The sequence below is a fragment of the Stenella coeruleoalba genome (assembly GCF_951394435.1).
Source record: "Stenella coeruleoalba genome assembly, chromosome: X".
Classification (NCBI taxonomy): domain Eukaryota; kingdom Metazoa; phylum Chordata; class Mammalia; order Artiodactyla; family Delphinidae; genus Stenella; species Stenella coeruleoalba.
This window is the reverse complement of record NC_137152.1, coordinates 109,972,682-109,999,072: the sequence shown is the minus strand read 5'-3', so window position 1 is coordinate 109,999,072 and position 26,391 is coordinate 109,972,682. Positions and strand designations below refer to the sequence as shown.

General features: G+C 47.5%; 2 protein-coding genes across 4 annotated transcripts; one reads left to right on the top strand and one right to left on the bottom strand.

The window, feature by feature from the left end:
• Window positions 1-334: 334 nt before the first annotated feature.
• On the top strand, window positions 335-694 carry LOC307180659 (myosin regulatory light chain RLC-A-like; the record flags this gene model as incomplete). The annotated part of the gene is made up of 1 exon (XM_079911020.1): window positions 335-694. One exon carries the CDS (start codon window positions 335-337, stop codon window positions 692-694), a length of 360 nt encoding a protein of 119 aa, XP_079767146.1.
• Window positions 691-16,565, bottom strand: LOC307180718 (small integral membrane protein 10-like protein 2A). Of its 3 annotated transcripts, none has more exons than XM_079911103.1 (2): window positions 15,858-16,565; window positions 691-735 (listed from the first exon to the last, which is right to left on the bottom strand). In XM_079911103.1, exon 1 carries the CDS (start codon window positions 16,433-16,435, stop codon window positions 16,202-16,204), a length of 234 nt encoding a protein of 77 aa, XP_079767229.1. In that variant the 5' UTR covers window positions 16,436-16,565; the 3' UTR covers window positions 691-735; window positions 15,858-16,201. The 3 variants fall into 3 exon arrangements, with proteins under 3 accessions (XP_079767229.1, XP_079767227.1, XP_079767228.1); XM_079911101.1 differs by lacking the exon at window positions 691-735 and adding an exon at window positions 13,311-14,289; XM_079911102.1 differs by lacking the exon at window positions 691-735 and adding an exon at window positions 15,420-15,436.
• Window positions 16,566-26,391: the final 9,826 nt, after the last annotated feature.

Genomic DNA, 26,391 nt, shown 5'->3' with positions numbered 1-26,391 from the left:
GGGGGATAGGATAATTTAACCTAGTTTTATTATGGAAGATTTCAAACATACAACAAATTCAAAAGAAAAGTCTAACAAACTTGCAAGTACCCATTACTAAGATTCAACAAGTACCGCAATTTGTCAATCTCGTTTCATATCCAACTGATAGGAACTTAAAAAAAACAGGGCACAGGGCAGCTCTTGTGTCTGGCCTTGGGCTCTGTTGAAGAGACTTCTACAGTGGCTGACTGGGATATTCATTCATGCTTTAATGGGACTGAGTTTGGACAAGATTAACTGCAACTTCTGAAGGACCGATTCCCAGAGTTAAACAGCCACCACATAGAGCAAAATGGCAAAGACTAAGACCACCAAGAAATGTCCTCAGTTCGCCACCTCCAATGTGTTTGCCATATTTGACCAACGACAGATTCAAGTGTTCAAAGAGGCCTCCAATGTAATTGATCAGAACAGAGATGGTTTCATCAAGGAAAACTTGCGTGATGTGTTTGTTTCTCCAGGGAAGAATCCAGCTGATGCATACCTCAATGCCATGATGAATGAGGTCCCAGGGCCCATAAATTTCACCTTGCTCCTCCTGGTGTTTGGTGAGAAGTTAAATGGTGCAGATCCAGAAGAATGCTCTTGCATTCTTGAATGCAAGAATGAAGCAGTAGGCACCATTCAGGAGGATTATCCAAGAGAGATCTGACGACAATGGGAGTTCAGTTGGTAGATGAAGAAGTGGATGAGCTGTTCAGAGACAATTGACAAAAAGGGAAACTTTCATTTAACTGAGCTCACGTGCATTCTTAAACTTGGAGCAAAAGGCAAAGAAGACATTGAAAGAACTTTAGCTAAAAACTTCCAACTACTGGGACTTCCCTGGTGGTCCAGTGGGTAAGACTCCGTGATCCCAAAGCAGGGGGCCCGGGTTCGATCCCTGGTCGGGGAACTAGATCCCACATGTCGCAACTAAGAAGCCCGCGTGCTGCAACTAAGATCCTGCATGCCACAATGAAGACCCGGAGGAGCCTAAATAAATAAATGGTTTTAAAAAATTAAAAACCAAAAAACTTCCAGGGACTTCCCTTGCGGTCCAGGGGTTCAGACTTTGCCTTCCAATGCAGGGGGTACATGTCTGATCCCTGGTTAGGGAGCTAAGATCCTACATGCCTTGGGACCACAAAACCAAAAAAACATAAAACAGAAGCAATGTTGTAACAAATTCCATAAAAGACTTTAAAAATGGTCCACATCAAAAAAATCTTTAAAAAACAAAAAACAAAACACCAACTTCTACTTACTATATCTTACTTTTTAAAAATAATGTTTTTATTAGACTATAGTTAATTTACAATGTTGTGTTAGTTTCTGGTGTACAGCAAAGTGATTCAGTTATACATATATGTATATATGTATAAATATACATATATTTATTCTTTTTCATTACACTTTATTACAAGATGTTGAATATCGTTCCCTGTGCTATACAGTAGGATCTTGTTGTTTATCTATTTTATATATAGTAGTTTGTCTTACTCTTTTTTAAAATTGAAGTATAGTTGATATACACTATTATATGTTACAGGTGTACAATATAGTGATTTACAAGTTTTAAAGGTTATACTCCATTTACTGTTATAAAATATTTGCTATATTCCCTGTATTGCTACATATATCCTTGTAGCTTATTTTATGTGTCTTACGCTTTTTTATTTCCCAGACACTTAACCCCACCCTCATAGAACCTGTTGAATGCAACTTAGTTTCACAGCTCCCACCCCACTTTTTTTTGATATATTTATTCCAGACCTTTCTGCCACTTAGCATTTGTATAATCAGACTGGAAATGGGGATGAGGTTGTAAATTGTATTGAAAAAGACATTGTGAATAAAAATTGACATGTGAACCTCCAGGAAAATATATCCATATCTCTGGCTTTGCTAGATTTTTATAATTTTGTATAATTAAAATGATATTTTGAAATAAAGATTATTCTGACTGAAATGGAATATAATGGCAAGTTAAACAAATGAGTGAGTGGAGGTTTGGGGATAGTTCTTTTTTCAGTTTGCAATGTCATAGAATTCAGGTTTCATGGTAAACTTGATTTTTCTCATATGCGGGACAGTGTCCTTCAAAACTCTTAAGTACACTTTAACATTATTATGCAGTAAAAACTAGTTATGTGTTTGGTTTTTTTATGCTTCTGGTAAGTTAAGATGCCTTAAACTACTGAATGACACATGTAGAATGTATCTGGGAGAACATTAAACATTTTATTGATCTAAGATTCTAAGATGAGGCAAAATTCCATAGAATAGTTATGACTGAGCATTTACTGTGTCTGAGGCATTGCACATATACGATTTTCACTGAATCCTCCCAACATGACAGTTGGAATTCCAACCTAGGGCACCTCACCCCAGAGCTTACAGTGCTGGAACTACTAGGTTGTCTCTATGAAAACCCGCAAATGTCTAAAAGAATCAAGACATTTCCATTACATTATAACATAATTCTGTAGTCACTATTGAAATTTAAAATAATTGGGGTAATTGATTATGTGAATAGAATTTCAAAAAATTCTATCCCAGGTTTAAAAAAACTACAGAAGACAAAGATGATAAGCAATACTATTGTCTGTTTGAAGGCAGTTCATGTAGTGTAGACTCTAGGGAAGGCGAAGGACTGAAAAACACGGAAACAAGGCTGCTACGAGCTCATTTTAAATTCTCAAGGCCCAGCAATTTGACAAACAGGAGAGAACAATTTTAAAAAGGAAAATATCCACTGAAAGAAGTTTTTCAACACTGTTCAACGCCTATTCCCTCTCCTAAAAGCATATTGGAATTTTGTCTCCTTAAAATCAATGCATTTACATATTGTTTAATATTTGTGCTTTATAGCTGGGTGCAGTAGGCAGATCTCTGTTGACTTGCTATCACTTAAAAGAATTTTTTTTCTTGGCTTCCTTTCCCCACAGACATAGAAAACAAACTTATGGCTACCAAAGGGGAAAGGAGCGGGGGGCGGAGTGAATTAGGAGTCTGGGATCAACAAACTACTATACATAAAATAGATAAGCCACAAGGACCTACTGTATAGCACAGGGAACAATATTCAATACCTGCTAATAACCTATAATGGAAAAGAATCTGCAAAAAAAACAAACAAACCCTGAATCACTATGTTGTACACTTGAAACTAACACAATATTGGAAATCAACTCTACTTCAATAAAAAAAAAATGAGGGAGCAGTTCGACTATGGTGGCCTAGTACAGTGCTTTGCAGTTCATAAGAGATTTCACATTTATTATCTAATCCTCACAGCCCACAGGGTAAGTAGAGTGTAAGTCAAGTTGAAGTTTCAAAAAGTCAAAGCACTTATCTAAGGTTTCTCAAGTACAAGGGTTCACATCCTGCTCCCTTTTCCACTTACAAGCGTAAAGTCACCGTGAAGTGTCACAAAACCAGGTGGAAAATCACTGTATGTTTAGGGAAAGGGGAAAAGGTGGTGGGATTATCTTGATCATCATTAAACCACTGTTTCTCAGGCACCGTTTAAGTGTTGGGGACAGCTGGGGGGCAGGACAGACAAGGACGCTGCCCTCCTGGGATACACGCTCTCTAGTGAGAGCCAGGTGATCAATAACTCATCTCAAATAAGTCCTGTGCGACAAAGAACTGAGCAAATGAAGCAGAGGGTAGTCAGGAAGGGCCTCTTTGAGATGTCACGTTAAGCTGAGGTCTGAATGACAAGAAGGAGGTCCCATGAGATGATCGGGGTTCAAAAGGGACAGCTCCTCCCAAGGCACATGTGGCAGGAGTGTTGGGGGAGCACGAGAGAACACAAGGATGGTGTTTGCTGCGTAGTTTAAGTGTGGAATCCTAGGGCTTTAAGCAGGGAAGAAACGTGATTCACGTTTTAAAAAACTCAACCTTGCTGCTGTGTAGAGGGGCAAAAGGCTTCCAGGTAGGAGGAGGCTGTCGCCATCATCCAGGCAAGACATGAGGACAGCTTGGACCCGGAAAATGATTGAGGATGTGGCTATAAAATGCCTCTCCTTGTCTAACCTACTTCCTCCCCTCCAACTACCATCTTTCTGGCATAATTTTAATACATTTATTCTATTGCTCTGCTTGAAGCCAGATTTAAAAGCTTGGGGGGGGGAAGCTTTCAAGATTAAAAAAAAAAACTTGGTTGTTCCTTGAATGCCTTATGTTTATCTGACACAAGCTGCTCTGTTTCATCTATATTGTCTATAAAGAGTGTTGTAGAATCCAGTACTATGAGGTGCCTAGGCCAGAACCTTGTTCCTCTTCAGGGTCCAATAAATATTATTATTTTTTTAACATCTTTATTGGAGTATAATTGCTTTATGTTGTTGTCTAAGTTTCTGCTGTATAACAAAGTGAATCAGCTATACATATACATATATCCCCATATCTCCTCCCTTTTGTGTCTCCCTCCCACCCTCCCTATCCCACCCTCTAGGTGGTCACAATACTATTAGCGATGACGATGAAACCAAACCAGACTTTTTGTTAAATCTGTTTGGTTGATTTGTTTGTTTGTTGCCTTCTGTTTAAAGCAACTACAAGCGAACCTGAAGACTATCTTCGGTTTCTGAAATGCTGGGGTTCAAAATTCTTCGCACTACCAACAAGCTCCAGAGCCTCACTGGCTGGACTGAATGGACAACTGGGCCCGGTTTGGAGCGACCTCGGGAAGCAGGGACAGGGAACTGCACAAAGCATTACAAGGCCGGCTTCTCCCTGACAAGGTGAGGTCACAAGAAGGACGGAGTGGGGACAGGAATGTGGCCGGGCTCTTGTCCTTCAGTTGTCCTCCCAGAGGCACTGGCGAGGAGAGACAGCTCTAAGAGGCGGTGCGAGGTTAAAGGTTCCAGCGAACTAGGCCTCTGGACGTTTCCAGCAAAGCTGGGAGGCAGCGGAGGCAGGCTGTGAGCTTCAGGAAGGCCCACCGCGGATTTCAGCGGTAGTACCGCCATCAAAGTCACAGGGTGGCTTTGTCTTTTCCAAATCCGGGGAAATGTTGATGGATAGAATCGCCTGTGTTTCCCGTTTCCTTTTCTCCCTTTGGAGCTCGGCTACCGCCTCTGTGTGGCTGAGGGCGAGCAGAGGAGAACTGGGGGAACTAGGCGCGGACCGGGCGCAAGGAGACCTTTGATTCCGGGCGGTGCGCGGCGGCGCCGCACCTGCGGCCGGGTTCCCACGGCAGCCGCCACCCACCCAGCCTTCCCACGAGCCAGGCCCTCCCCACGCTCGCGGCCGCCTAGGACCCCGCGACAGCCCGCCAGCTGGGTGCTACCCACGCCAATTGGACCGGTCACGGCGCTGCGGCTCAGAGAGGCCAGGGCCATCCCGCCTCCCTGATTAAGTGGTAGGGCTGCTGTGTCCAACGACAGTTTGCGCCCTTGACCCTGACGCAGTGCTGCCTTTTGACGTCCTGAGACTGAGCAGCTCGTCCGACTAGCTCCGAATCAGGCTGATCATTAATAAAGGCGAGTCCTCGTGTTCGAACCTCTCCCACGTGTCAGCCACCGTGCTCGGTGTTCACTGACTGACGTGCGTTAGTTCACCGATTCCTCAGAGAACCTGGGATTTACTAATCATCTCGCAGATGAAGGAAGCGAAGCGCAGAGAGCCTGAAGGACCTGGCCAAAGTGACTCCGCTCGTAACCTGAAGACGCCGGGTTCGAGCCCAGCTGGTTTCTCCCTCCCAAGCCTGCTCCACCCGCCGTGCGTCTGGTTTAAAGATGGGACGGCCCATCTCCAGTACTGATGGTGTTCTGAAAAGTCCCTGGTGACTTACTGGGATGCCCTGCCCGCCGGATGCATCTGCAAGTCTTGTTGTAGCGTGCATGGAAATCGGAAGCACGTAATCAGTTCATAGGTTCTTATTTGCCCAAGATCTTGCACCTCGTATAACTCGAAAACCTATATATCTCGTCCTCATGGTTTGTTCATTTACAGAAAGCGAATTCTGCCAAAGCTGGGTGAAAGCTCCACGCTCCAGCCCGAGGCTGGCCGGCGCTAGTGGAGCAGCGCCATCTCCTGGTGGATTCCGTGAACTACATCAGAAACCACTGGAGGGTGTTGTGTTGCCAAGGCCTTCAGACATGGGGACAGCACCCGTGCACAGCCAGTTTTGATAAGGGGAAGAGAAGAAAGAGAAGAGAGGTTTTGGGACACAGGAAGGGAGTGGAGGGAGTGGGTGTCAACGTGAGGTTGTAGAGCCTCTGCTTTAGCCATTCCGCTGTGATCCCCAGGGTGATAGAATCTAACTTTTTATTAAAATTGGCATCGGGGAAAGGGCACCCAGCAGTGCAATACTGAACTGCAGTAATTCGCAGGTGGCATGTATTATGGTTTTATCTCATATGTATGTCATGATATCGAGTTAATTTTTGTATATGATGTAAGAGTCAAGTTTTGCACGTGGCAGCAAAGATCCCACGTGCTGCAACTAAGACCCAGCACAGCAAAATAAATACATAAATAAATTAAAAAAAATTTTTAAGTCAAGTTTGGTTTTAAAGATGTGCTTTTCCAATGTTTCCAGTACTTTGTTGACAATGTTATCTTTTTCTCCATTGTATTGCCTTGGCACCTCAGTCAAAAGTCAATTGTCCATATAGTTGTGAGTATATTCTGAACTCTCTGTTCTGTTCCATTGATCTCTAAATCTATCTTAATGCCAATACCACACTGCCTGGATTATTGTGGTTCTATACTAAGTCCTGAAATGTAGTGTAAATCCTGCATCTTTGTTCTTTTTCAAAATTTTTTGGCTGTCCTTAGCCTTTTGCATTTCTATAGAAATGTTGGAATCACTTTGTCAATGTCAATTTCTTTTAAAAGTCCTACTGTGATTTTATTGGGAATGCACTGAATCTATAGATCAGTTTGGTAGAGCTGACATCCAGCAACACTGAGTTTTCAAATCTGTGAGCATGGTATATCACTCCATTTATTTATGTATGTATTATTTAATTTCTTCTGTAGTTTTCAGTGTACAGGTCTTGCAGACCTTTTGTCAAATTTATCCCTAAGTACTTAATATTTCTGCAAAGAAGACGTATAAATGGCCACCAAGCAAATGAACAGATGCTCCACATCATTAACCCTAGGGAAATGCAAATGAGAATTACAATGAGATACTACTTCACACATACTAGGATAGCCATAAATTAAAAAAAGAAAAATAACAACTGTTAGAGAGCATGTGGAACCATCATACATTACTGAGTGAGACTGTAAATGGCGCAGCTTCTATGTAAAACAGTTTGGTGGTTTCTCAATAAGTTAAATATAGAACTACCAAGTGATCCAGCAATTCCACTCCTAGATGTGGACCCCCAAAATTGAAATCAGGTGTTCAAACAGACTTGTACTTGAATGTCCATAGTAGGGCTATTCACAATGGCCAAAAGGTGGAAGCAACACAAATGTCCATCAACATATGAATAGATAAATGTCATATATCCATAAAATGGAATATTATTCAGCCATAAAAGGAAAAAGGTACTGATAATACAATAATGTGAATGAACTGCCAAAATATTATCCTAAGTTAAAGAAGCCAGATATAAAAGGTCACATATCGTATGATTCCATTTTTTTTGAAATATCCATGAAAAGCATATAGATAGAGACGGAAACCAACTTTGCGTTCCTGGGATAAATGCCACTTGGTCATGGTATGTATGTCTAGGGGGTTTAGACCAGGCCTTTGCTGGTCTCCCTACTTCCCATTCACAGAGGATGTGATCCATGAAGCAGAAAAAAGAGAATCATAGTGAGGAGGGTGCAGATCCCCCAGCTTCTTCTAGGGCTGTATCTCTGATCAAAAAGCCCCACCTTCCATGCCAGTCTCCCATCCTCCCAAGGACCCCACAGAGGAGCCCCTCATCCCCCTGAAGCACACACAGGGCATAGACCCCAGCCCATTTCCCTATGGCCACCAAATTGGCACCCTCACCAATGATGGGAGGAGCCAGGATGTCCCCGCCCACCTCCTCTTAGCGGCCACAGGAGCCTACCTGCTGCACCCTCATTGGCTGGACGGCCACGGAGGTGGGCCCTGCACATTGCGCACCCAGGGACTGGAGCATGGGGCCCGTGTCACCTCCTAGGGTGGCAGCAGGGTTCCCTGGGGGCACCGAGGCTGAGAACCGACAGCAGGAGGCTCAGGCCCTGAGAGGTCACTTTGACTAGAGGGCATCTGTGAGGCAGCGGCTTCGACAGAAGCAGACCTCGTGCATCATCTCCTGTGGCGCGTGACCAGGCTGCGGTGACCACGCTCGGGCCTCTGACCAGGGCGGTGCCCGTCTTCCGGAGGAGGGGGACCCTGCAGAGGGAGAGTGCCCCAGGCAGCCAGGGCTCCCACCAGGTACCTCTCAGTCCCCTTGTCCCCCCACAGCACCCCTGGTCTGGGCGGCAGAGGCGGCTCCGTCTGTGCATTGATCCCAAGTGGGGAAGACAGGGGCAGAGAAGGCCCACGGGGGCGCTTCCCGGCCCTGCATTTCCCCAGCTGCTCCTGCAGCAGATGCCTTTCCAGATTTCCCCTACGGTGCATCACCCTGAGCTAAGGGTGAATTTGTTTTTTTTTCACAAACGCCTGTGTATTTGAAGCCAAGTGGAAGAACCATGGATCTGTCCCCGGTCGGAGGGCAGGGGCCACGTTGAACTTGCTCACCTTTGTGCCCTAAAAACCTGCCCCCGAGTCTGGCACTGAAGGGATGACTTGGGGGACACTGAGAAAGCGTCATTTTGTTGGTGGGAATCCATTAAACTGAGAAAGTTTGCTGGGGAAAGTGGCATCCGTGCTGATTGCATTAATTCTATTGTTTGTTGAGTACTTGTCTGTGCCCTGGCAGGAGAGGGAAGTGAGCACCCGACTTCACCCTGAACCACAGGCAGGCTGGCCTCAGCACCAGGACAACTCCATGTCCCTAGGTTCTAGGTTTTAAAAACAGAACTGCCATATGGTCCAGCAATTCCACTTCCGAGTATATATTTAAAGGAAATGAAAACAGGATATCAAAAAGATATCTGAACTCCCATGTTTATTGCAACATTATACACAATAGCCAAGACATGGAAACAATCTAAGTATCCATCAGTGGGGAGTTCGCTGGTGGCCTAGTGGTTAGCATACTGGGCTTTCACTACCATGGCCCGGGTTCAATCCCTGGTTGGGGAAGTGAGATCCCACAAGCCACGTGGTGTGGCTATTTAAAAATAAAAAAGGTTAATTATCCATCAGTGGATGAATGGATAAAGAAGATGTGAGATACACACACACACACACACACACACACACACACACACACACACAAAGGAATATTATTCAGTAGTGGAAAAAGAAGGAAGTCCTTCCAATTGTGACAACATGGATGGACCTTGAGGGCATTATGCTAAGTGAGACAAGAACAACAGAAAAAGACAAATACTATATGATGTTACATTATGTAGAATCCAAGAAAGCCAAACAGAGAGTAGAATGATGGTTAGCAGGGGCTGGGAGGCGGGAAAATCAGGGATCAGTTATTTAAGGATACACACTTGCAACAAGTAGATGAATAAGTTCTGGAGATCTAATGCACAGCATAGCGATTATAGTCAACAATATTGTATCATGAACTTCAAAGTTGCTAAGAGACTAGATCTTAATGATTCATACTACAAAAAAGAAATGATAATTATGTGATGTGATGGAGGTGTGAGCTAACACTACTGGTGGTAATCAAATTGCAATATATAAATGTACCAAACCAACATGTGTACACCTTAAAGGTACACAATTTATATGTCAATTATATCTCAATAAAAAAATTACTCCCTACAATTTAAAAGAAAACTACAAATGGCCAATGAACATATGAAAAAAATGTAATTTTGATATGTGTTGAAAGGCATGCAAAATAAAATATCAAAATAAACAATTTGGCTTATCCAATTGAGAGATTCAAAACCTGTCTTGAGACTTCGCTACAGGCAAAGGTGAGGAGCAGGAAGAAAGGAACCACGACTTTATCCCAGGACAACTGGAGAGTGGATTTAATTCTAGCCGTGAACTGGGGATGATGGGAAAGGAAGAGTTTGAGGGCAATGATGAGTTAAATGAAAGATTACACTGATCTTGAGGAGAGAGAAATGCACCCAGCTTGAGGCAGGAAAGGCAGTAACAGATTTTGAAACGTGTTGTGACCCACAATTGCCACCCTTGTATCACAACAGTCTCACTCCTGAGTGGCATGAGCACAGTAACGTGGCACCGCTGCTCTGGAGGGTGTCAAACCCCTGAGGCGTGCCTACCCTGCGGCCCACGTGCAGGAGTGTATGGTAAGAGATCGACCATGACTGCAGCACAGCATTTATCCACGAGGACACCTGTCACCGCGTCATCAGTAAAACCCAATAAAAACCACAAAAGCAAACCAAAGCCAACAACAACCTCAAACTCAACCCCCCAAACAAACAACAACAAAGGAAAACAAGCAAGAGGCAGTGCAAAATACATGATGAGAGCTTCATACCAGAGATACTCTGTGGCTTTGGAAGCAGAAGCGTACTTCATCACACAGGAAGATGAGCAGGAAGTGTTTATGTCATAAAGTGAAAAAAGTCATATGTTCCTAATTTTATGTATATAAAGGACATGCACACAAAGTGAAAATTCATCCGAAACTGGGCAGTTTCCCTCGGGGTGGGCTGGGCTGGGACTCTGTATGCCGTTTCTCTCTCTCGTGTTCTGACTGTATTGGGTTCTGACTGGCCCTCCTGGAACTGCCCTCTCAGCTGCTCTTTCGCCCTCCCTTGACTCAGCTGCTTGGATCCCAGTCAGTCTGCAGAGGTGGGAGGTTCGTAAGAAGACAGGTGGCCCCACCTCAGCGTGGCCCCAGCTGCTCCAATGGGGAGCTCCACGTTGCTAAGGCTCCCAGCTCCGCCCCCAAGCCCTGGGTTCCTTATCTGGCCCCTGGCCCCTACCCAGAAAGACCAGGGTCGCCTTCAGACTGTGTCCTTGCACCACCCCTCCAGCCTAATTCCCTGCCCCTGCAAGAGGCACTGGGGCCTCAGGAAAACAGCTTCTGCTTGGGCTTCTAGTTCAGACTGGGCTCCGAGACTCAGTTTCTCTGAAAAATGGGGATAACCGTGGTGCTGGTTTGCAAACTGGTCCTGTACACAGAAGGCAAGGAGAGACCTAGAAAGAAGCAGACCACTCCAGACTGGGAAGGGGGCACGGTTACTAAGCAAACGAACTTACAGATGAGGCTTGTCTTGAGGCCACAAGACAAGCAGCTCTCCCCACCCACCTGGCAGAATCTTTAAAGTCTGTAGAGGTCTTAATGGAATTCAGTCACATATTCGGTCCAGATAGTCCCAGAGACGCCTTACTCTCTCAAGGCCGCGTCCTCAAAAGGGCTCTGGCTGTGGGAACAGTGGGCAGAACGTGCAACCCAAGGAGCGGGGAAGGGTGAGGAGCTGAGGCCAGCTCGAGGTTCAACCTCAGTGACATCCTAGTGGTGACCTCCTCCAGAAGGTGGCCATGGGGATAATGAGGTTAAGGCATGGTGCCTGGAGCTCGGCAGGCTCTCATCACCTGCCAGTTCGTTTCCTTTCCTCATGGTGACAGGGCTGCTCTGGCTGAGACCTGGGGCCATTTGTTGAAGAGACAGCCTCACACTGAAGGCCCACAGCACCCAGAAGGCTCCTTTCTGAAAATGCACGAGTGCCCGTGGCTGGCCTGGGGCTCCGCTGTGGTCAGTGGAAGAGCTGGGCTCAGCGCGCAGGTCTCTGGTGTCCTAGGCACCCCTCTTAACCAGAGTGTGATGCGCCAGCCTGCCTGCCTCCCTCGCGGGGGAATACGGTCCTCCCTCATCACGGTCCCTTGGGCCCTGGGTGCTGGATCCTCTCTCCCATCTGGCTGTGCCAGGCTACCTGGTCCCTGAAGTGGGTGCAGAACCATCAGGGACTGAACAGGACCATCTGGACCAAGGGACGGGAAGCTCGGGGCTCTGGCCGGGACTGGAGTCTACCCCTCCCTCCTAGGTTGGCGGATGCTGGAAGAGGCCCTCTTGTCAAGTTGCTCTGACCCCTGCGGAGCTCTTGGCGACAGGTGTCTTACCCCAGGCTGCGCTCCTCGTGTGACCACACCCCGAGTCCTCAGGACACCCCTCTCCTGGGTCCTATGGGCCTGCATTCCTCCGAGGGGGGGTGCTGCCCTCCCCTGCAGGCGCCCCTCCCCCAGCCCTCTGTCCTCGGCCCACCCTCCCCCTGCAGCAGCCTCAGAGCCCCCGCCCTGGCTTCTCTGCCGGGACAGCTTGCGTCTAAGGTGGGAGTAAGGGAGGCAGGTTTCCAGTCCCAGAGGTTGATCTTCTCCAAAACTCAGACACCACCTGGCCAGCTGGGAGGTGATGGAGACCCTGCCACCTGCGGCTGCGGAAGGGCCTTCGGGGACACAAAATGATCTGCAGACAGCCCATTCCACCTCACCTACCGCAGCCCACCCTCGGGGTTCAGCTGAATTACGCGCCTTCTAACACCAGCCTCTAAGATGAAGAAAAGGCCTAGGCGTTAGTTGATTCAAATAAAGTTTGTGAATGGGACAAAGTGCCACCTCTTGGGCCAGGCCTGTGCTGCTGCCTTCCCCTCACGGGAGCAGTGGTCCGGCTCAGCTCGGGTCTCGCCTCATCTTCTGACCCGGCACCAGCTCCGCCCTCAGCCCCGCCCCCTTAGAACCCTCGGGGTGCTCCCCTCCCCCAGCTCCCGGCCACCAGAGTAGGGTGAGCTCGCTGCCCCTCTCTCCTCCGAGGCGGCAGAAACAGGAGGCCTCCAGGTTTTATTTGATTGAACTCAAAGGACTTTCTTCTTAACTGAGACAGACAACAAGATTTGACAACACCCGAAACAAGAACATTTCTCTGACCAGACGCTGCTGCCCGGTGCAGAGTACATCACACACAGGAAAGTGGAAGTTGTCTCATTCAAGTCGGTGTCTGATATTGTGAAAGCTCCACTGCCTGAGAAACAGACGGCAAATAAATAAAGTGCTCTGAGAGCCCGTCAAGCAGCAAGGGCCCAGCGGGGGAGACGAGGAAGAGGTGGGGAAGCGGAAGCAGCTCAGGACTCAGGGCCAGAACCGTAAGAACAGCCGCGGCAGGAGCGCATGCTAAGGACGCGTCCCCAGCCCCTCCCACGGCCAGCCCCTCAGAGCGCAGACAGCCCCAGCCAGGGCCACCGCCGTGCCCCTCCCACGATGGGTGGGAGGGGGTCTCTGAGCCCGGGCCCCTGGGCCTCCAGCGCGCATTCTCCCTGTTGGGAAGCAGCCCCAGGCAGCTCTAGCTGAGCCCCGAGCCCAGGGAGGACAGGACACCCTGCACAGCTCACTGCTCAACAGCTCCGCGCCCGCTGCAACGCACAGCCACTCGTGTGTGTGCACAAGCACCCACACACACGCTCACACCCGCACGTTCACTCACACACACGCGCTCACACCCGCACACCCGCACACACTCATACATGCGCACTCACACACGGGCACCCACGCGGTCAGTGAAGAGCCTCCCCTGTGCCATTCTCAGGCCCTCTCAGGCTGGCCCAGCAAGAGGCTGGAGCTGGGGATCGAGCCACCTGGAGGGTGAGAGCTGGGCTTGAAAGGGGCACGTCAGCAAATCAGCCCCAAGGAGGCCCCTCGTCCTCTGCTGCTCTCCTCCCGTGCAGCCCCGCGGCACAGTCTCTCAGAGGCTATCCCCAGAGCTCCGGGGATGCAGTCCGCAGGCTGGCAGGCTCCCAGAAGTGGCCCTGGGTGGGCACAGTTGGGCTGGAGGAGGGCCACCAGGACCAGGGCTCCCGGGTGACTTGGCACAAGGAAGGAAGCCATCAGGCCCCGTCGGTGGGCATCTGTGGGGGGCACGTGGTGGCCGCGGTGCAGCCTCCGGCCCCGGGGTGAGGCAGGCAGAGATCCTCACCTGGGACCCGGGCTCCAGCTGGGCAGCTGAGGAGGGCACATGGTGTGAGGCTCGGCCGCTCTGTCCTGGGGGCAACCAGGCTGCTGGGGTGCTCAGCCCCAGGAACTCTGAGTGCATCGACCATGAGCAACCACCGCCCGAGCAGATGTGGCAGCGGTGCGGGGTGAGGGCCAGGGTCTGTCCTGCCTCCCCTCTGCACCGCTCCTGGGGTGTCAGTCAGCAGCGCAGCCAAGGCCTCCAGGACCAATGCAGGCCCATCCAGAGGAGACTCTCCCGTGAGATGCTGGGCCCAGGGGCCAGCCTGGGGACAGAGACATGGGGTCAGGCGTGGGTCTCAGCCCCACCCCACCCACCACTGTCCCTTCCCCTCCTGGTGACACCGTGCCCAGGAGCCACCCACCCTCCCGTCCCACCACCCAAACTGAGAGGGTTGTGCCACTCAACACTGAGGAGCCCTTGGTCCAGCCTTGGGTGGGATTTGCGGCAGGGTGGGGAGGTCCGGCTCTGTGGGTGAGGACCTTGCTCGCCGGGGGTGCTGGGACTCATCTCTCCCGTGCCCATCTCAGCTCAGACTGTCCCCCGGTCTTCCCTGTGACTTCCCATACACTCCACTTTTCCTACCATGGGCCCCTCTGTCTCTAGGTCCCCTGGGAGCCTCTGCTCCCTTCCCCCATCCCTCGGCGCTAGGTCTTCCAGAAGAAGGTGGGAGAGTGCAGGCCCAGAGGCAGATTCGGCTCCACCACTTCTTACCTGTGTGATAAGGGCAAAGCGCTCCCCTCCCAGAGCCCCAGTAGGTGGGGAGGACAGAGCTCCCGCAGAGCGTCGCTAGGTCTGTCCTTCCTTCCCCGTGTCAGAACCGGAGCACTGGGCCTCCCCACCCCTCGGGGTCTCTGCCTGGTCCCTTCCTGTCCTCGTGGGTCAGGCCCTTCTCTAGGCTGCTCCCCAGGCAGCTCTAGGGTCAGGGTCAGGGTTAGGGTTAGGCACTCTCTTGACAAGACCAGAGAAGGGGCAGGTCACTTCCTATAACACCAGTTCCTGAGACAAAGAAAGAGATGGGGACTTGAGAGCTGCCTCCCCACCCAGAGAGGTCCCTGTCTCGCCAAGTGTCACCTCCTCTACAAGCCCCTTCTCCATCTGCCCTCCAGCCTGAGAGCTGCTCTCCACTCAAGGAGATCCCCACTTTCCCAAATCCTCTGGGACACGGGGGCTGCTGGAGGCCGTCCAGGGCTGTGGCACCGGGAGGGCACGGGGAGGAGCTGGAGGGAGCGTGGCTGAGATGGCGGGAGGGCCGGGGAGGAATGCACCTTTCCTGCTCTTCCGTGGCCGCAGATGCGGAGCTTTGGAGGATGCCCCAGGAGAGCGGAGAGGGGAGCAACAGGGCCAGCAGCAGCAGGCAGAGAGCAGTCCCCCGGCCGCAGAGACCAGGCAGGGGGCCGGTTTGCAAAGCTCTGAGAAACAGACCTGGGCTTTGGCCAAGAACACAGCCGCCCTTCCAGGCTGCCCCCCAGCGTGTAGAGGACAAGGGTAGCAGCATCTTTTCTCCTCTAGGGCCTTCCCTGGGCCTCCCTGAGCCCATTTCCCTCCACTCCCCCGTTTTCAGGTGACACCACTGGGGCCGTGGCCGGGAGGTGATGGGCTGACCCTCCAAGATGCCGAGGCCGCCGCCTCTCACCCCCATCTTGGAAATATGACAAGGGACTCTGGAGGGCATGCGCCCGCCCTGCCTTGCCTGCTCGCGGCTCGGCAGCTTTCCCGGCTGGCTTTCTCGGGCCCCTTCCACGTCTCCCCCAAACCACCGAGGGGCCTGGACATCTACATGTCATGGCAACCGCCTCCCTCCAGCCCGAAGTCCAACCTCTGGCCTCCTACCTCTTTGGTCAGGGCCAGTCATTCACGTTCCTGCTGCAGAATTTCTTCCTTCTGCTCCCCACTTCGCCCAAGGTGAGGCAACAGGTCGGCCGCACTCAAGTAATTTTCTCGAGTTCGATGGAAAGGGCCCGTTTCGCGAGTTTCTGTGCAGTTCGTCACCGGCCGCGACGTGGGTCACCAGAGCCGGGGCTTGGGGCTCGGTGGCCGTGACCTCCGCCGAGGTCTAGGGTCCGGGGGCCCGGGCCGCCCCTTCTCCTTCCCCCGCCGCGTCCCGGCGGCCCTGAGTCCCGCGGAGCTTCATGCCGGCGCCCCTGCCGTCGCGGCCGCGCGGTGGTTGCGGGCGCTCACTCGATCCGCACCTGCAGGCGGACGTTGAGCATCACCGAGGCCACGATGTAGAAGTAGGGGAAGTTCATGCGCAGCCGCCAGGCCAGGTCGAAGAAGGTGATCAGCGTGCGCGTGAGCCCCTTGCAGAAGGCGCCGTACGAGCCGCGGGCCGCAGCTGAGCAAGACAGCCGCACCGCCAGGCCCGACATGGCAGCCGCCGCCGCCGCAGACAGGGCCGCCGACGCCGCCATGGGTTCGGCCCGGCGCACACCCCGCCGACTGACCGCAGTGGGAGCGGGTGGGCAGGTGGACGTGAGGCCTGGAGGCGACAGCCCGCCCCGCCCGCTCCGCCGTCTCCCGAGGCAGCAGCAGCCACCGCCACAGACAGCTCCACCCCCTCGCCTGCTCCCTGAGTGGCGGCCGCCAGCTTAACCCCGCCCCTAGCGTGGCCGTGCCCTTTTCTGGGGCTACAGATTGGCCGCCGCGGACTCAGCCCCACCCACGGGACACGCCCCGCCGGCAAGCCCCGCCTCCTGCCCGACTCCCAAGAACAGGGCCAGAGGGCCAGAGTGCGTTGTAAGGCGCTGCTGCCCTGGGATCCTTTTGCAGAATGCGCTAGAGCAGAGGAGTAGAGGCCGTGAGGGTCTGGACCGCTGGGCTGATTCTGCACAGAAGGCCCACCCTGAACCCTCTGCCCCGTTTACACCATCTCCTCTCCCTCCCTGTCTCCACAGAAAACCGGGCCAGCCAACCCACTGTACTTTTCTAAGAATTCACATGTTTATGGTAACTCTGCCCTATGGAGTTTCACGAAACCCACACGCGCATTTTTTTCCTTTCGGGTATATTGGCTGGTCATGTGTATTTCTTTATTCGTGAATTGCTCCATTGCCTCGTTTTCCTTACCTTTCACTCTGTAGTGATTTCTAAGCACTCCTCTTAGTCTATCTTTGCCCTGGATACCGCACAAGGTCCTCTCAGGTATTAATCTGCTCTCATTCATTGCCTTTTTCTTGCTTTGGGCTTTAAAGCCTTTTCGTGGTTTCGTCTAATCTTTTTCTAAACCACATCCAATCCAAACTCCGTCACGTTTTCAAGACTATTGAAATGCGCATGCTTCGTTATGGTCAGGACTTTTAAAAAGCTGTCTGCATGAAGCTGATTCACGAAGACCTCATCCCAATTTTCACAAGGAGGACTGGCCTAAATTAATACCTTAATAGTCTCTCTCAAAATGCCTGTTCACCATCACACTGAATATCTCTGTAGCCTCTGTATAAGTGTTTAAGGAACCCAGCAGATTCATATACACTGAGCAAATGTCTACCTGCATGATCAAGGAAGAAAAGTAAGTTTGAGAGACACTAGGTTATTGGATTGCATCATGATTTTATCAACAATATAACCATGCATGGATATGAATGCATAAAAAACACCAGGGCAGATATATATCAAATTACGGAACATTGTTTACTCTGGTTAAGGCAGTAGGAAGGAGGACATACTTTTTATTCTCCATGTATATGTATGTATATCCATATGTATATCTATAAGTATTACTTGTATAATGCAATAAAAATTATTTGAAAAAGAAGGGGCACAGGAATATAGACTTATGCTTTATAGAAACCCTTTGTTCCAGACTGGATCAAGCGTCATTCATTTGCAGAACCTGTTTCCTCCAATCATTTCTGAAACCTCTCCTTGGCCTCATCTCATTTATTTTTAACATTTTATTTTGAAATAATTATAGACTCACAGGAAGTTGCACAAATAGAACAAAAAAGACATTGTGCCTTTCACCCAGCTTCCCCAATGGTGGCATTTTCTATAGACAGAGTATAATATCAAAACCAGGAAACTGACACTGGTATATTACTCTTGACTAGACTACAGGCCTAATTCAGTTTTCACCATTTTTCTAACCTGCATTAATTTGTGTGTGTGTGTGTGTGTGTGTGTGTGCGCGCGCATGTATAGCTCTAGCAATTTTTTTTTTTTTTTTTTTTTTTGCGGTACGCGGGCCTCTCACTGTTGTGGCCTCTCCCGTTGCGGAGCACAGGCTCTGGACACGCAGGTTCAGTGGCCATGGCTCACGGGCCCAGCCGCTCCATGGCATGTGGGATCTTCCTGGACCAGGGCACGAACCCGTGTCCCCTGCATCGGCAGGCGGACTCTCAACCACTGCGCCACCAGGGAAGCCCAGCTCTAGCAATTTTATCCCATGTCAGGATTCATGTAACCACTACTACAATCAAGATACAAAAATATTCCATCACCACAGAAGAACTGCTTTGGGCTACCTCTTTGTACTTACTCAGCAACCCTGTAGATATTTTGTTAGAGTTACATCTATCTCATTTCCTTTAGAGTGGCTGTAAGTGGTACTGTGTGTTTAATTTTGGTTTCCACATGTTCATTGTTAGTATATAGAACTGCAATTGATTTTTTAATTAAAGCTTTTCTTTTGAGATAATTGTAGATTTACATACAATTGCAAGAAAAAATAGAGAGGTCCCATGTACATTTTACCCAGTTTTCCACAGTGGTAGCATCTTTCAAAACTGCAGTACTGTACAATATCAAAATCAGGATATTGACACAAATCTATCTATCTTGTTCAGATTTCCCCAGTTTACTTTGTGTGTGTGTGTGTGTGTGTGTGTGTTTAGTTCTATGCAATTTTATCACGTGTGGATTCATGCATCCACCATCATACTCAAGATATAGAACAGTTTCATAACTGTCAGGATCCCTTGTGTTGCCCTTTTTTGGCCACACCCACTTCCTTCCTGCCCTTCCTCCTTAATGCCTGGCAATCACTAATCTGTTGTCTATTTCTATAATTTCGTCTTTTTGAGAATGTTATACAAATGGACTCATACAGTATGTAACCTTTGGGGATTGGCTTTGTCACTCAACATCATTCTTTGGAGAGTCATCCAATTTGCTGGGAATGTCGTGTCGATAGTTCACTGCTTTTATTGCTGAGTTAGTATTCCTTGGGATGGTTGTACCATAGTTTGTATACCACTTACCCAGGAAGCACACCAGAGTTTCCAGTTTTTGGCTATTAGGAATAACGCTGCTGTGAATATTTGTTCACGGGTTACTGTGTGAACAAAAATTTCTATTTATCTGGGATAAATGCCCAAGAGTGCAATTGCTGGGTTGTATGGTAAGTGCGTGTTTAGTTTCATAAGACTCAGCTAAACTTTTCCATCGTGGCTGTAGCATTTTACATTCCCATCAGCAATTTGTGAATAGATCCAGTTTCTCTTCATACTCATCAACATTTGGTATTATCACTATTTTTTATTCTTGACATTCTGATAGGTGTATAGTGATATCTCATTGTGGTTTAATTTATATTTCTCTAATGGCTAATAATGGTGAAAATCATTTTATGTGCTTATTTCTATCTGTATGTCTTCTTTAGTGAAATGTCTTTTGTCATGTTCTAATTGAACCGTTTGTTTTTTGTTTTTTTTTAAATATAAATTTATTTATTTATGGCTGCGTTGGGTCTTTGTTGCTGCGCGCGGGCTTTCTCTAGTTGCGGTGAGCGGGGTCTACTCTTTGTTGCAGTGTGCGATGCGGTGCGCGGGCTTCTCATTGCAGTGGCTTCTCTTGCTGCAGAGCACGGGCGCTAGGTGCGTGGGCTTCAGTAGTTGTGGCTCGCGGGCTCTAGAGTGCAGGCTCAGTAGTTGTAGGCTCATGGGCTTAGCTGCTCTGCGGCATGTGGGATCTTCCCAGACCAGGGCTCGAACCCGTGTCCCCTGCGTTGGCAGGCGGATTCTTAACCACTGCACCACCAGGGAAACCCTGAATAATTGCCTTCTATCAGCATTCATCGTCATGCTTGTGGTCAGACATATGCTGAAACTTAAACTTATTCCAGTAGTCACCTTCATGCATCTTTTTTTAAATTGAAGTATAGTTAATTTACAATGTTTTGTGTTAATTTCTACTGTATAGCAAAGTGATTCAGTTATAGATATATACATTCTTTTTCATATTCTTTTCCATTATGGTTTATCACAAGATATGGAATATAGTTCCCTGAGCTATACAGTAGGACCTTGTTGTTTTATGCTTCTTAACTCACCTGAATGTTGCCCTTATTCCAACAGGCATCCTCTTGGTAGTTGTGTCACACTGAACCTTAACTTGTTCCATCAGTAATATTCTAGATTGTTGACACTCTTTAAATCTTAATCTTATTCCAGTGGCTGTGCTAATGTTTGTTGGTGTCACATTGAACTTTAACTTTTCCACGACTCATCTTGTTTGTGTTGGCTTGGTGAACCTTAACTTTCTTCCAGCAGTCAACTGAATGCTTGATCACACATCATAGCAAGACATGAGTCTACCAGCCACCTTCACGCATTTTGTCTCATACTGAATCTTGAGTTGGTTCCAGCAGTCATACCATGTTTGCCATCCCACACTCAACCTTAACCTCATTCAAGCAATCATGTTTCTGACAATGTTTGACACTTAACCTTAACCTTATATCAGTGGTCATCTTCACGTTGGTTGACTCATACTGAACAGTAACGGAATAGCAGTGGTCAGCTTCATGCTTGATGTTTTTCAGTAAACCTTATCTGTATTCCAGTGGTCTTCCTCATAATTATAGTCTCACACTTAACTGACCTTTATTCCAGAGGCCATCTTCTTGCTTGTTGCCTCACACTGAAGCCTAATTATTTTTGTAATCCATCCACTTGCTTATTGTTGCACACTGAACCTTAACCTTATTCCAGCAGCCATCTTCATACACATCGTCACCCTTTCAATCCTAACCATATTTCCACAGTCATTTTCAGGTTGGTGGTCTCATCCTGAACCTTTATTGAAGCAGTCACCAACATGTTTGTCAGGTCACACTGAACCGCGTGTACCTTAATTCTAGCAGTGAGCAACAGGCCTGTTTTCTCCCATTGACTCTAAGTTTATTCCAGCACTCATCTTCTAGATTTTGTCCCACACTGAAGAATAACCTTCGTCCAGTGTTTATCTTTCTGATTGCATCTCACACTGGGCCTTTTAACCTTCTCCCAGGAGTCATCTTCACGCTCTTGTCTCACTCTTATCCTTAACAATAATCCATCATTTTCGTGGTGGTTGTGTCACACTGAACGTTATCCTATTGCTGCAGTGACCTTCCAGCTTGTCATCCTCTAAGCCTTTACCTAATTCCAGCGTCATGTTCAGGAATGCTGTGGCACACTGAGCTTTATACTTATTTCCCTGGTGATCTTCTTTCTCGTCGCACACCAAACTCACCTCATTCAGCAGTCAGCTGGATGCTTTTGGTCTCACACTGAAGAATAAATTCTGCCATTCATTGTTATGCTTCCTGCACCAAACTGAAACGTGATCTTATTTGAGCAGTCATCTAATTGCTTGCGTTGCCTAGTGAACCTTGACCTCATTCCAGCAGAATGAGGATTGAAGATTCCAATCCAATCTTCAGGATTGTTTTTTCACACTGAACCATAACCTTTTCCCAGTGAAAATTTCCTGTTTTTGTCTCACACTGAACAAATAGTTGTCTTTGCGCTTGTGGTTTCAGCCTGAATCTTAAACTTTATTCCAGCGGTCCCCTTTATGTGTGTTGTTTCATGCTGAACCATAGAAGATCTATATTCCTGTTACCAAATACTGAACCTTAACTTTATTCCAGGTGTCACTTATGCTTGTTGTCTCACTCTGAACCTTAATATAATTCATGTAAGTCATCTGAAAAGTAAATGTGACTGTATCTGTTTGGTGCTTAACATTTAAAATAAAATGATCTGTCCAATTGCTATAGTTTTAAAAAGTAGATCATTTTTCCATTCTCTTTTAGGAAAAAAGTGCAGCACAAAGTAACTCAGTAGAAAGTAGTGAAAACAGAATTACATTTAAAACATAATTTTGAAATCAAATGTGCTTATTTTAGGTTAGTATGTATGATATGTAATTGTTGGTAACAAAACCAACAAGAATGAAATACAGACATTTACATCTTATCATGTTTGCGTGCATTAGAAAGACAACATAAAACATGTTGAAAACTTTCATGAGGGGTAGATATAACATATAAATAGGAAAAACTGTCCCTTGTTTATTTTTACCCCCAGTTTTCTTCTATATTCAGTAATAATTTTTGTTTTTTACTTTTCAATAGTATATGACAGCTACCAGTGCAAATGTCTCACTTTAACATTCACTTTTAATTTTATATACACAGGTTAGGTATTAATGATGCCTAACCTAACACTGTATCTTACACACTGTATTGCGCTGGCTAGTCTGATATATGGTAGTTGGTACTGCCATGGTAGTCAGGCTAGGGGACATTCCTTGGTCCTCTGCATTTTATTCCTCAATCTTGGGAACACTAGGCACATCAGAGAAAAGTTCATTCAGTATTTTTCTATAAAGGGTCTTCGTGAAAGGATTCCTCTACGAGATTCAATCACACCTTCTGATTCTGCAGACTCATCTGTCTCTGCAATCGCTGCTGTCTGAACAGTTTGTATTCGTGGTGACTGAATAACCGATGGCTGTGGTGTCTCATTTATTATTCCCTGGGCATGTACCGTTTGGCCAGAAGGTGACAGCACTAGAGTGACAGCTGGGGAGGCTCTTCTGGTGCCTGACGCAGCTACAGAAACATGAGCTAAACCAGGGATTGAATTTTGACCAGTCTGAGTCTGCATATGAGCAGATTCACTCTGCCACAGAATCTGTTACACCTGTTACAGAATCTGTCACACAGAATCTGATCCATCCTGCTGGGATTCAACTGTTTCCATGGTCAGTTGTCTTCTTTTTTTTTCCTGCCACATTTGTTCATTATTAAGACATTTGCCATTTGCAATCAATGCTTTGCCCCTTCCCCGTTTCCTTCTTCATTTATCCTGCTGCGATGTGATTTCTGCAGTAGCCCTGGTCACTGATTACGGACGGGAGGGTGTGGAGATGAGGAACCCACTGCCCCTTGGGAGGCGCGCCACTGCCCAGCAACCCGGTGAAGGTGGCCCTGTGTCGGCCGCACTCAGCTCTGACGTGCAACCGCGCTTCCCCGCTGAGCCAGGACCCCGAGCAGTCATTTTTATGCTGTTGTCACACACGACATTAACATTATTCAAATCTTTGTCTTAATGTTTTTTGTCTCCTGACCAGTAACAGTTCCAGGTATTATCATCATTCTCATTGTCTCCCAATAAACCTTAAACTTACTCCACTGAACACCCTTATACTTATCTCATTTTTAACTTGAACTTATCCCAAGGCCAGCTTCATGCTGGCCTTACCCTTTTTCAGGATGGTCGACTTTGAATCCTAATGGGCATTTGTAGATGAAACTGAATGCCTGGCTCTCTCCCAGATCAGGTCTCCAGACTGGCTGCTAAACCCCTACTACTCCTCAGTGCCTAAGAGGGCACATACCCGTGGGCTGCCTCAAAGGCAGGAAAAGGTTAGGTTACAAAGATGGCACAGGCAACTATACTCCAATTAAAGAAAAAAACAATAACAAAGATGGCACAGGCTTGGGATCAGGACAACTACCAAACCCTGAACCAAACTACTGATGTAGTTTCAAATCAAAAGAAAGACACTCAAATCCTACAAGTCCACTTTAAAGCATGTATTGTTTGCTCCTTAGGGGAGCAACGTCATCACACTATAAGGTGCGGACAAGGGGAAACCTTGCAATTCATTTTGTAGAGTGGAATGCAGAGTGGTAAGCAACGCCCCTTTGAGGCAAAGCTGGTGCCCCTCCAAGAAGGTCAAACTGACAGCTGTGTTCAGACAACCAACAGCCAATGGCTTTTAGCAGAGAAGAAAGGAGAGTGAGCCATTTTCTTGAGGGTAAATCAACTTCTCCATATTAAAGCTGTTAGGCAGCTAAATCTAGTAGCGATGTGCACCTTTACTATGACCAAATGACTTCTACTAAGAGGCTTCCTGGCATCACATAGAATTGAACTTTCAGTCCCACCTTTACCAATATGGGTGACCTCTCCCCTTGTATATGGGTCTTGGTACAGCTATATATATTAATCCAAGAGCTAGCTGATGCTCTTAATCTCAGTGGCCTTTAGAGAGGTGAATCGGAATGTAGTGGTGTGGGAAAGTTAAGATAATGCTCTCTAAGTGGAAAACCAGACTCCAAAGCTTGGAGATTCTTTTCTTTTTCTTTCTTTTCCTGGCCGCGCCCCGCAGCTTGCGGGATCTTAGTTCCCCAACCAGGGATCGAACCTGTGACCCCTGCAGTGGAAGCGCAGAGTCCTAACCACTGGATTGCCAGGGAATTCCGGAAGCTTGGAGATTCTATTGTTCAGAGTTCAGTGTGTGAAGAAGGAGGTCTGAATGGAACCCGAAGCTTGCTGAGCTGGACAGGGGAAGCAGCCTGGCTTGACTTAATCGCTCTCAGGCAAGGTGCTGCACACACAACACAGGGAGATTTCTTTAACTTCTAGAGCTCTTCAGCAGCTGGAGTAGTTGAAGGATAAACGTGAAGTTGCATGAAGAAGGGTGGTCCGGCTTCTCTATTTCATGCTTTTGACTTCTCTAGGGGCATCCAATCTGGGTCAGTGTATGTAGAAGTCAGAGCAGGGGCTTTGGTAAGACTGAGCCGAAAGGTATTGTGTTTTGAAAGGGAGTATGAAGAAGCAAGTGGTTTAAGGGATATAAAGTGTGGTGTGAAGTACAGAATATTATTCATCCTGCACAATCTTCCTGTAAGCAGCTCTTTTGCCCCTTTTCTGTTTGTCTATCTCTGTTTCCCCTCAGACCTTAGTTATAAAAATGAGATCACTAGGTAACGTTTAACCTAACTCCTGACTTATGCTCTTCTGAATGTACACCATGCCTTCCCTAACGTGTTGAGTCATTTCCTGGATTCTAAGGAGTAAGAATGAAGAATTAAATAGTTGAAGAATGACTGACCCTCTACTCCTAATTTCCCCATTAGCAAATTTGCAGGTGAACCACGTGGACAAGATAGCATCCAAAGGAAGACCACGAGTCAGCAGATCTGCACGCAACAGAAAAATGACGAAGAATCTGACCCTCTACCTTAATGATTAACTGAGATTATTTCCCCTTTTTCCCTTTAAAAACTTTCATGACTGAGCAGTCTTTGGGGTTGGTTTTGGAATTCCACCTTCTCCCTGGGTAGCCGGTTTCCTGATTAAAGCAACATTTCCTTTCCAACCAACTCTTGTCTCTTTAATATTGACTTTTCAAGTGGTGAACAGCCGAACCTGAGTTCGGTAACATTCCCTTTAGCACTAAGCACTTCAAAATGCAGGCCACAGTGAAAGGTTAAGACAGCAGTAGGAGTATCCAGGAGAGGGAAGACCACGGACGGACTCATCATTGTTGTGTTGAAAGGAAACTCTGAGTGCAGCAGTAAGTGGTTGCGTACAATCAACCTGGACTACTAACGTTGTTTCTAAAAAATATCTAGAGGAATTCTTCAGTGACTCAGGAGTTATATATATTTTGAATGTAAACTGGTTCTCTAATATATGAATCAGGTTTCCAGGTAATCCTTGGAAATAAAATTTTGTTTTTGAAAATCAGTGTATCATGTTGGAGATTGTGATGGGCTTCACTCACTCAGAGGAAAGATGACATTTTAATACCTTCTGATCCTTAAAAAATGTGAATCTAGGCCATGCTAGACCTCTGAGAAGTCCTGTTTGACAATGCAAGCTGAAAAAGACTAGATAGTGACTAACTTACACATCACTTTGGTGAGAAGAGAACTTAACCCCCCCACCCCCAATCCCAGTAGTTGAATTTCCAGAAATGGGGAACTAAGCTGATTATTAATGCTGAAGAAAGACTAAGAGATGAGCTGTCTTCTCATCTGTTCCATATCTGTTACAGAGGACTCAAAAAGAAGCAGGAGCTGCCCAAGGCTTAAGTGTAAGCTTTGGTTCTTTTTAAGAATGTTCAGTTTATACACTGGGCTAGAAATGAGAGAGGGTTGCAGAAAGAAAGAGCATGCAGTTTCCTGGAAGTGCCTAAGACGGTTTCTTTTCAGAATGTTATGGTGATGCAGGTGCAAGAGGGCAAATCTTCATGTCTCTGTTCACCCACCTGATGGTGAGCCAGTTGGGCACTGATTCACCTGTATGTTCCCTAGACAACCTCGCCAGCACACTGGGAAACAATCCCTGCTGATTCAGCAGGGCCA

Coding starts and splice junctions, on each gene's coding strand:
- LOC307180718 (XM_079911103.1), bottom strand. CDS start 16,435: ATGGCGGCGTCGGCGGCCCTGTCTGCGGCGGCGGCGGCTGCCATGTCG.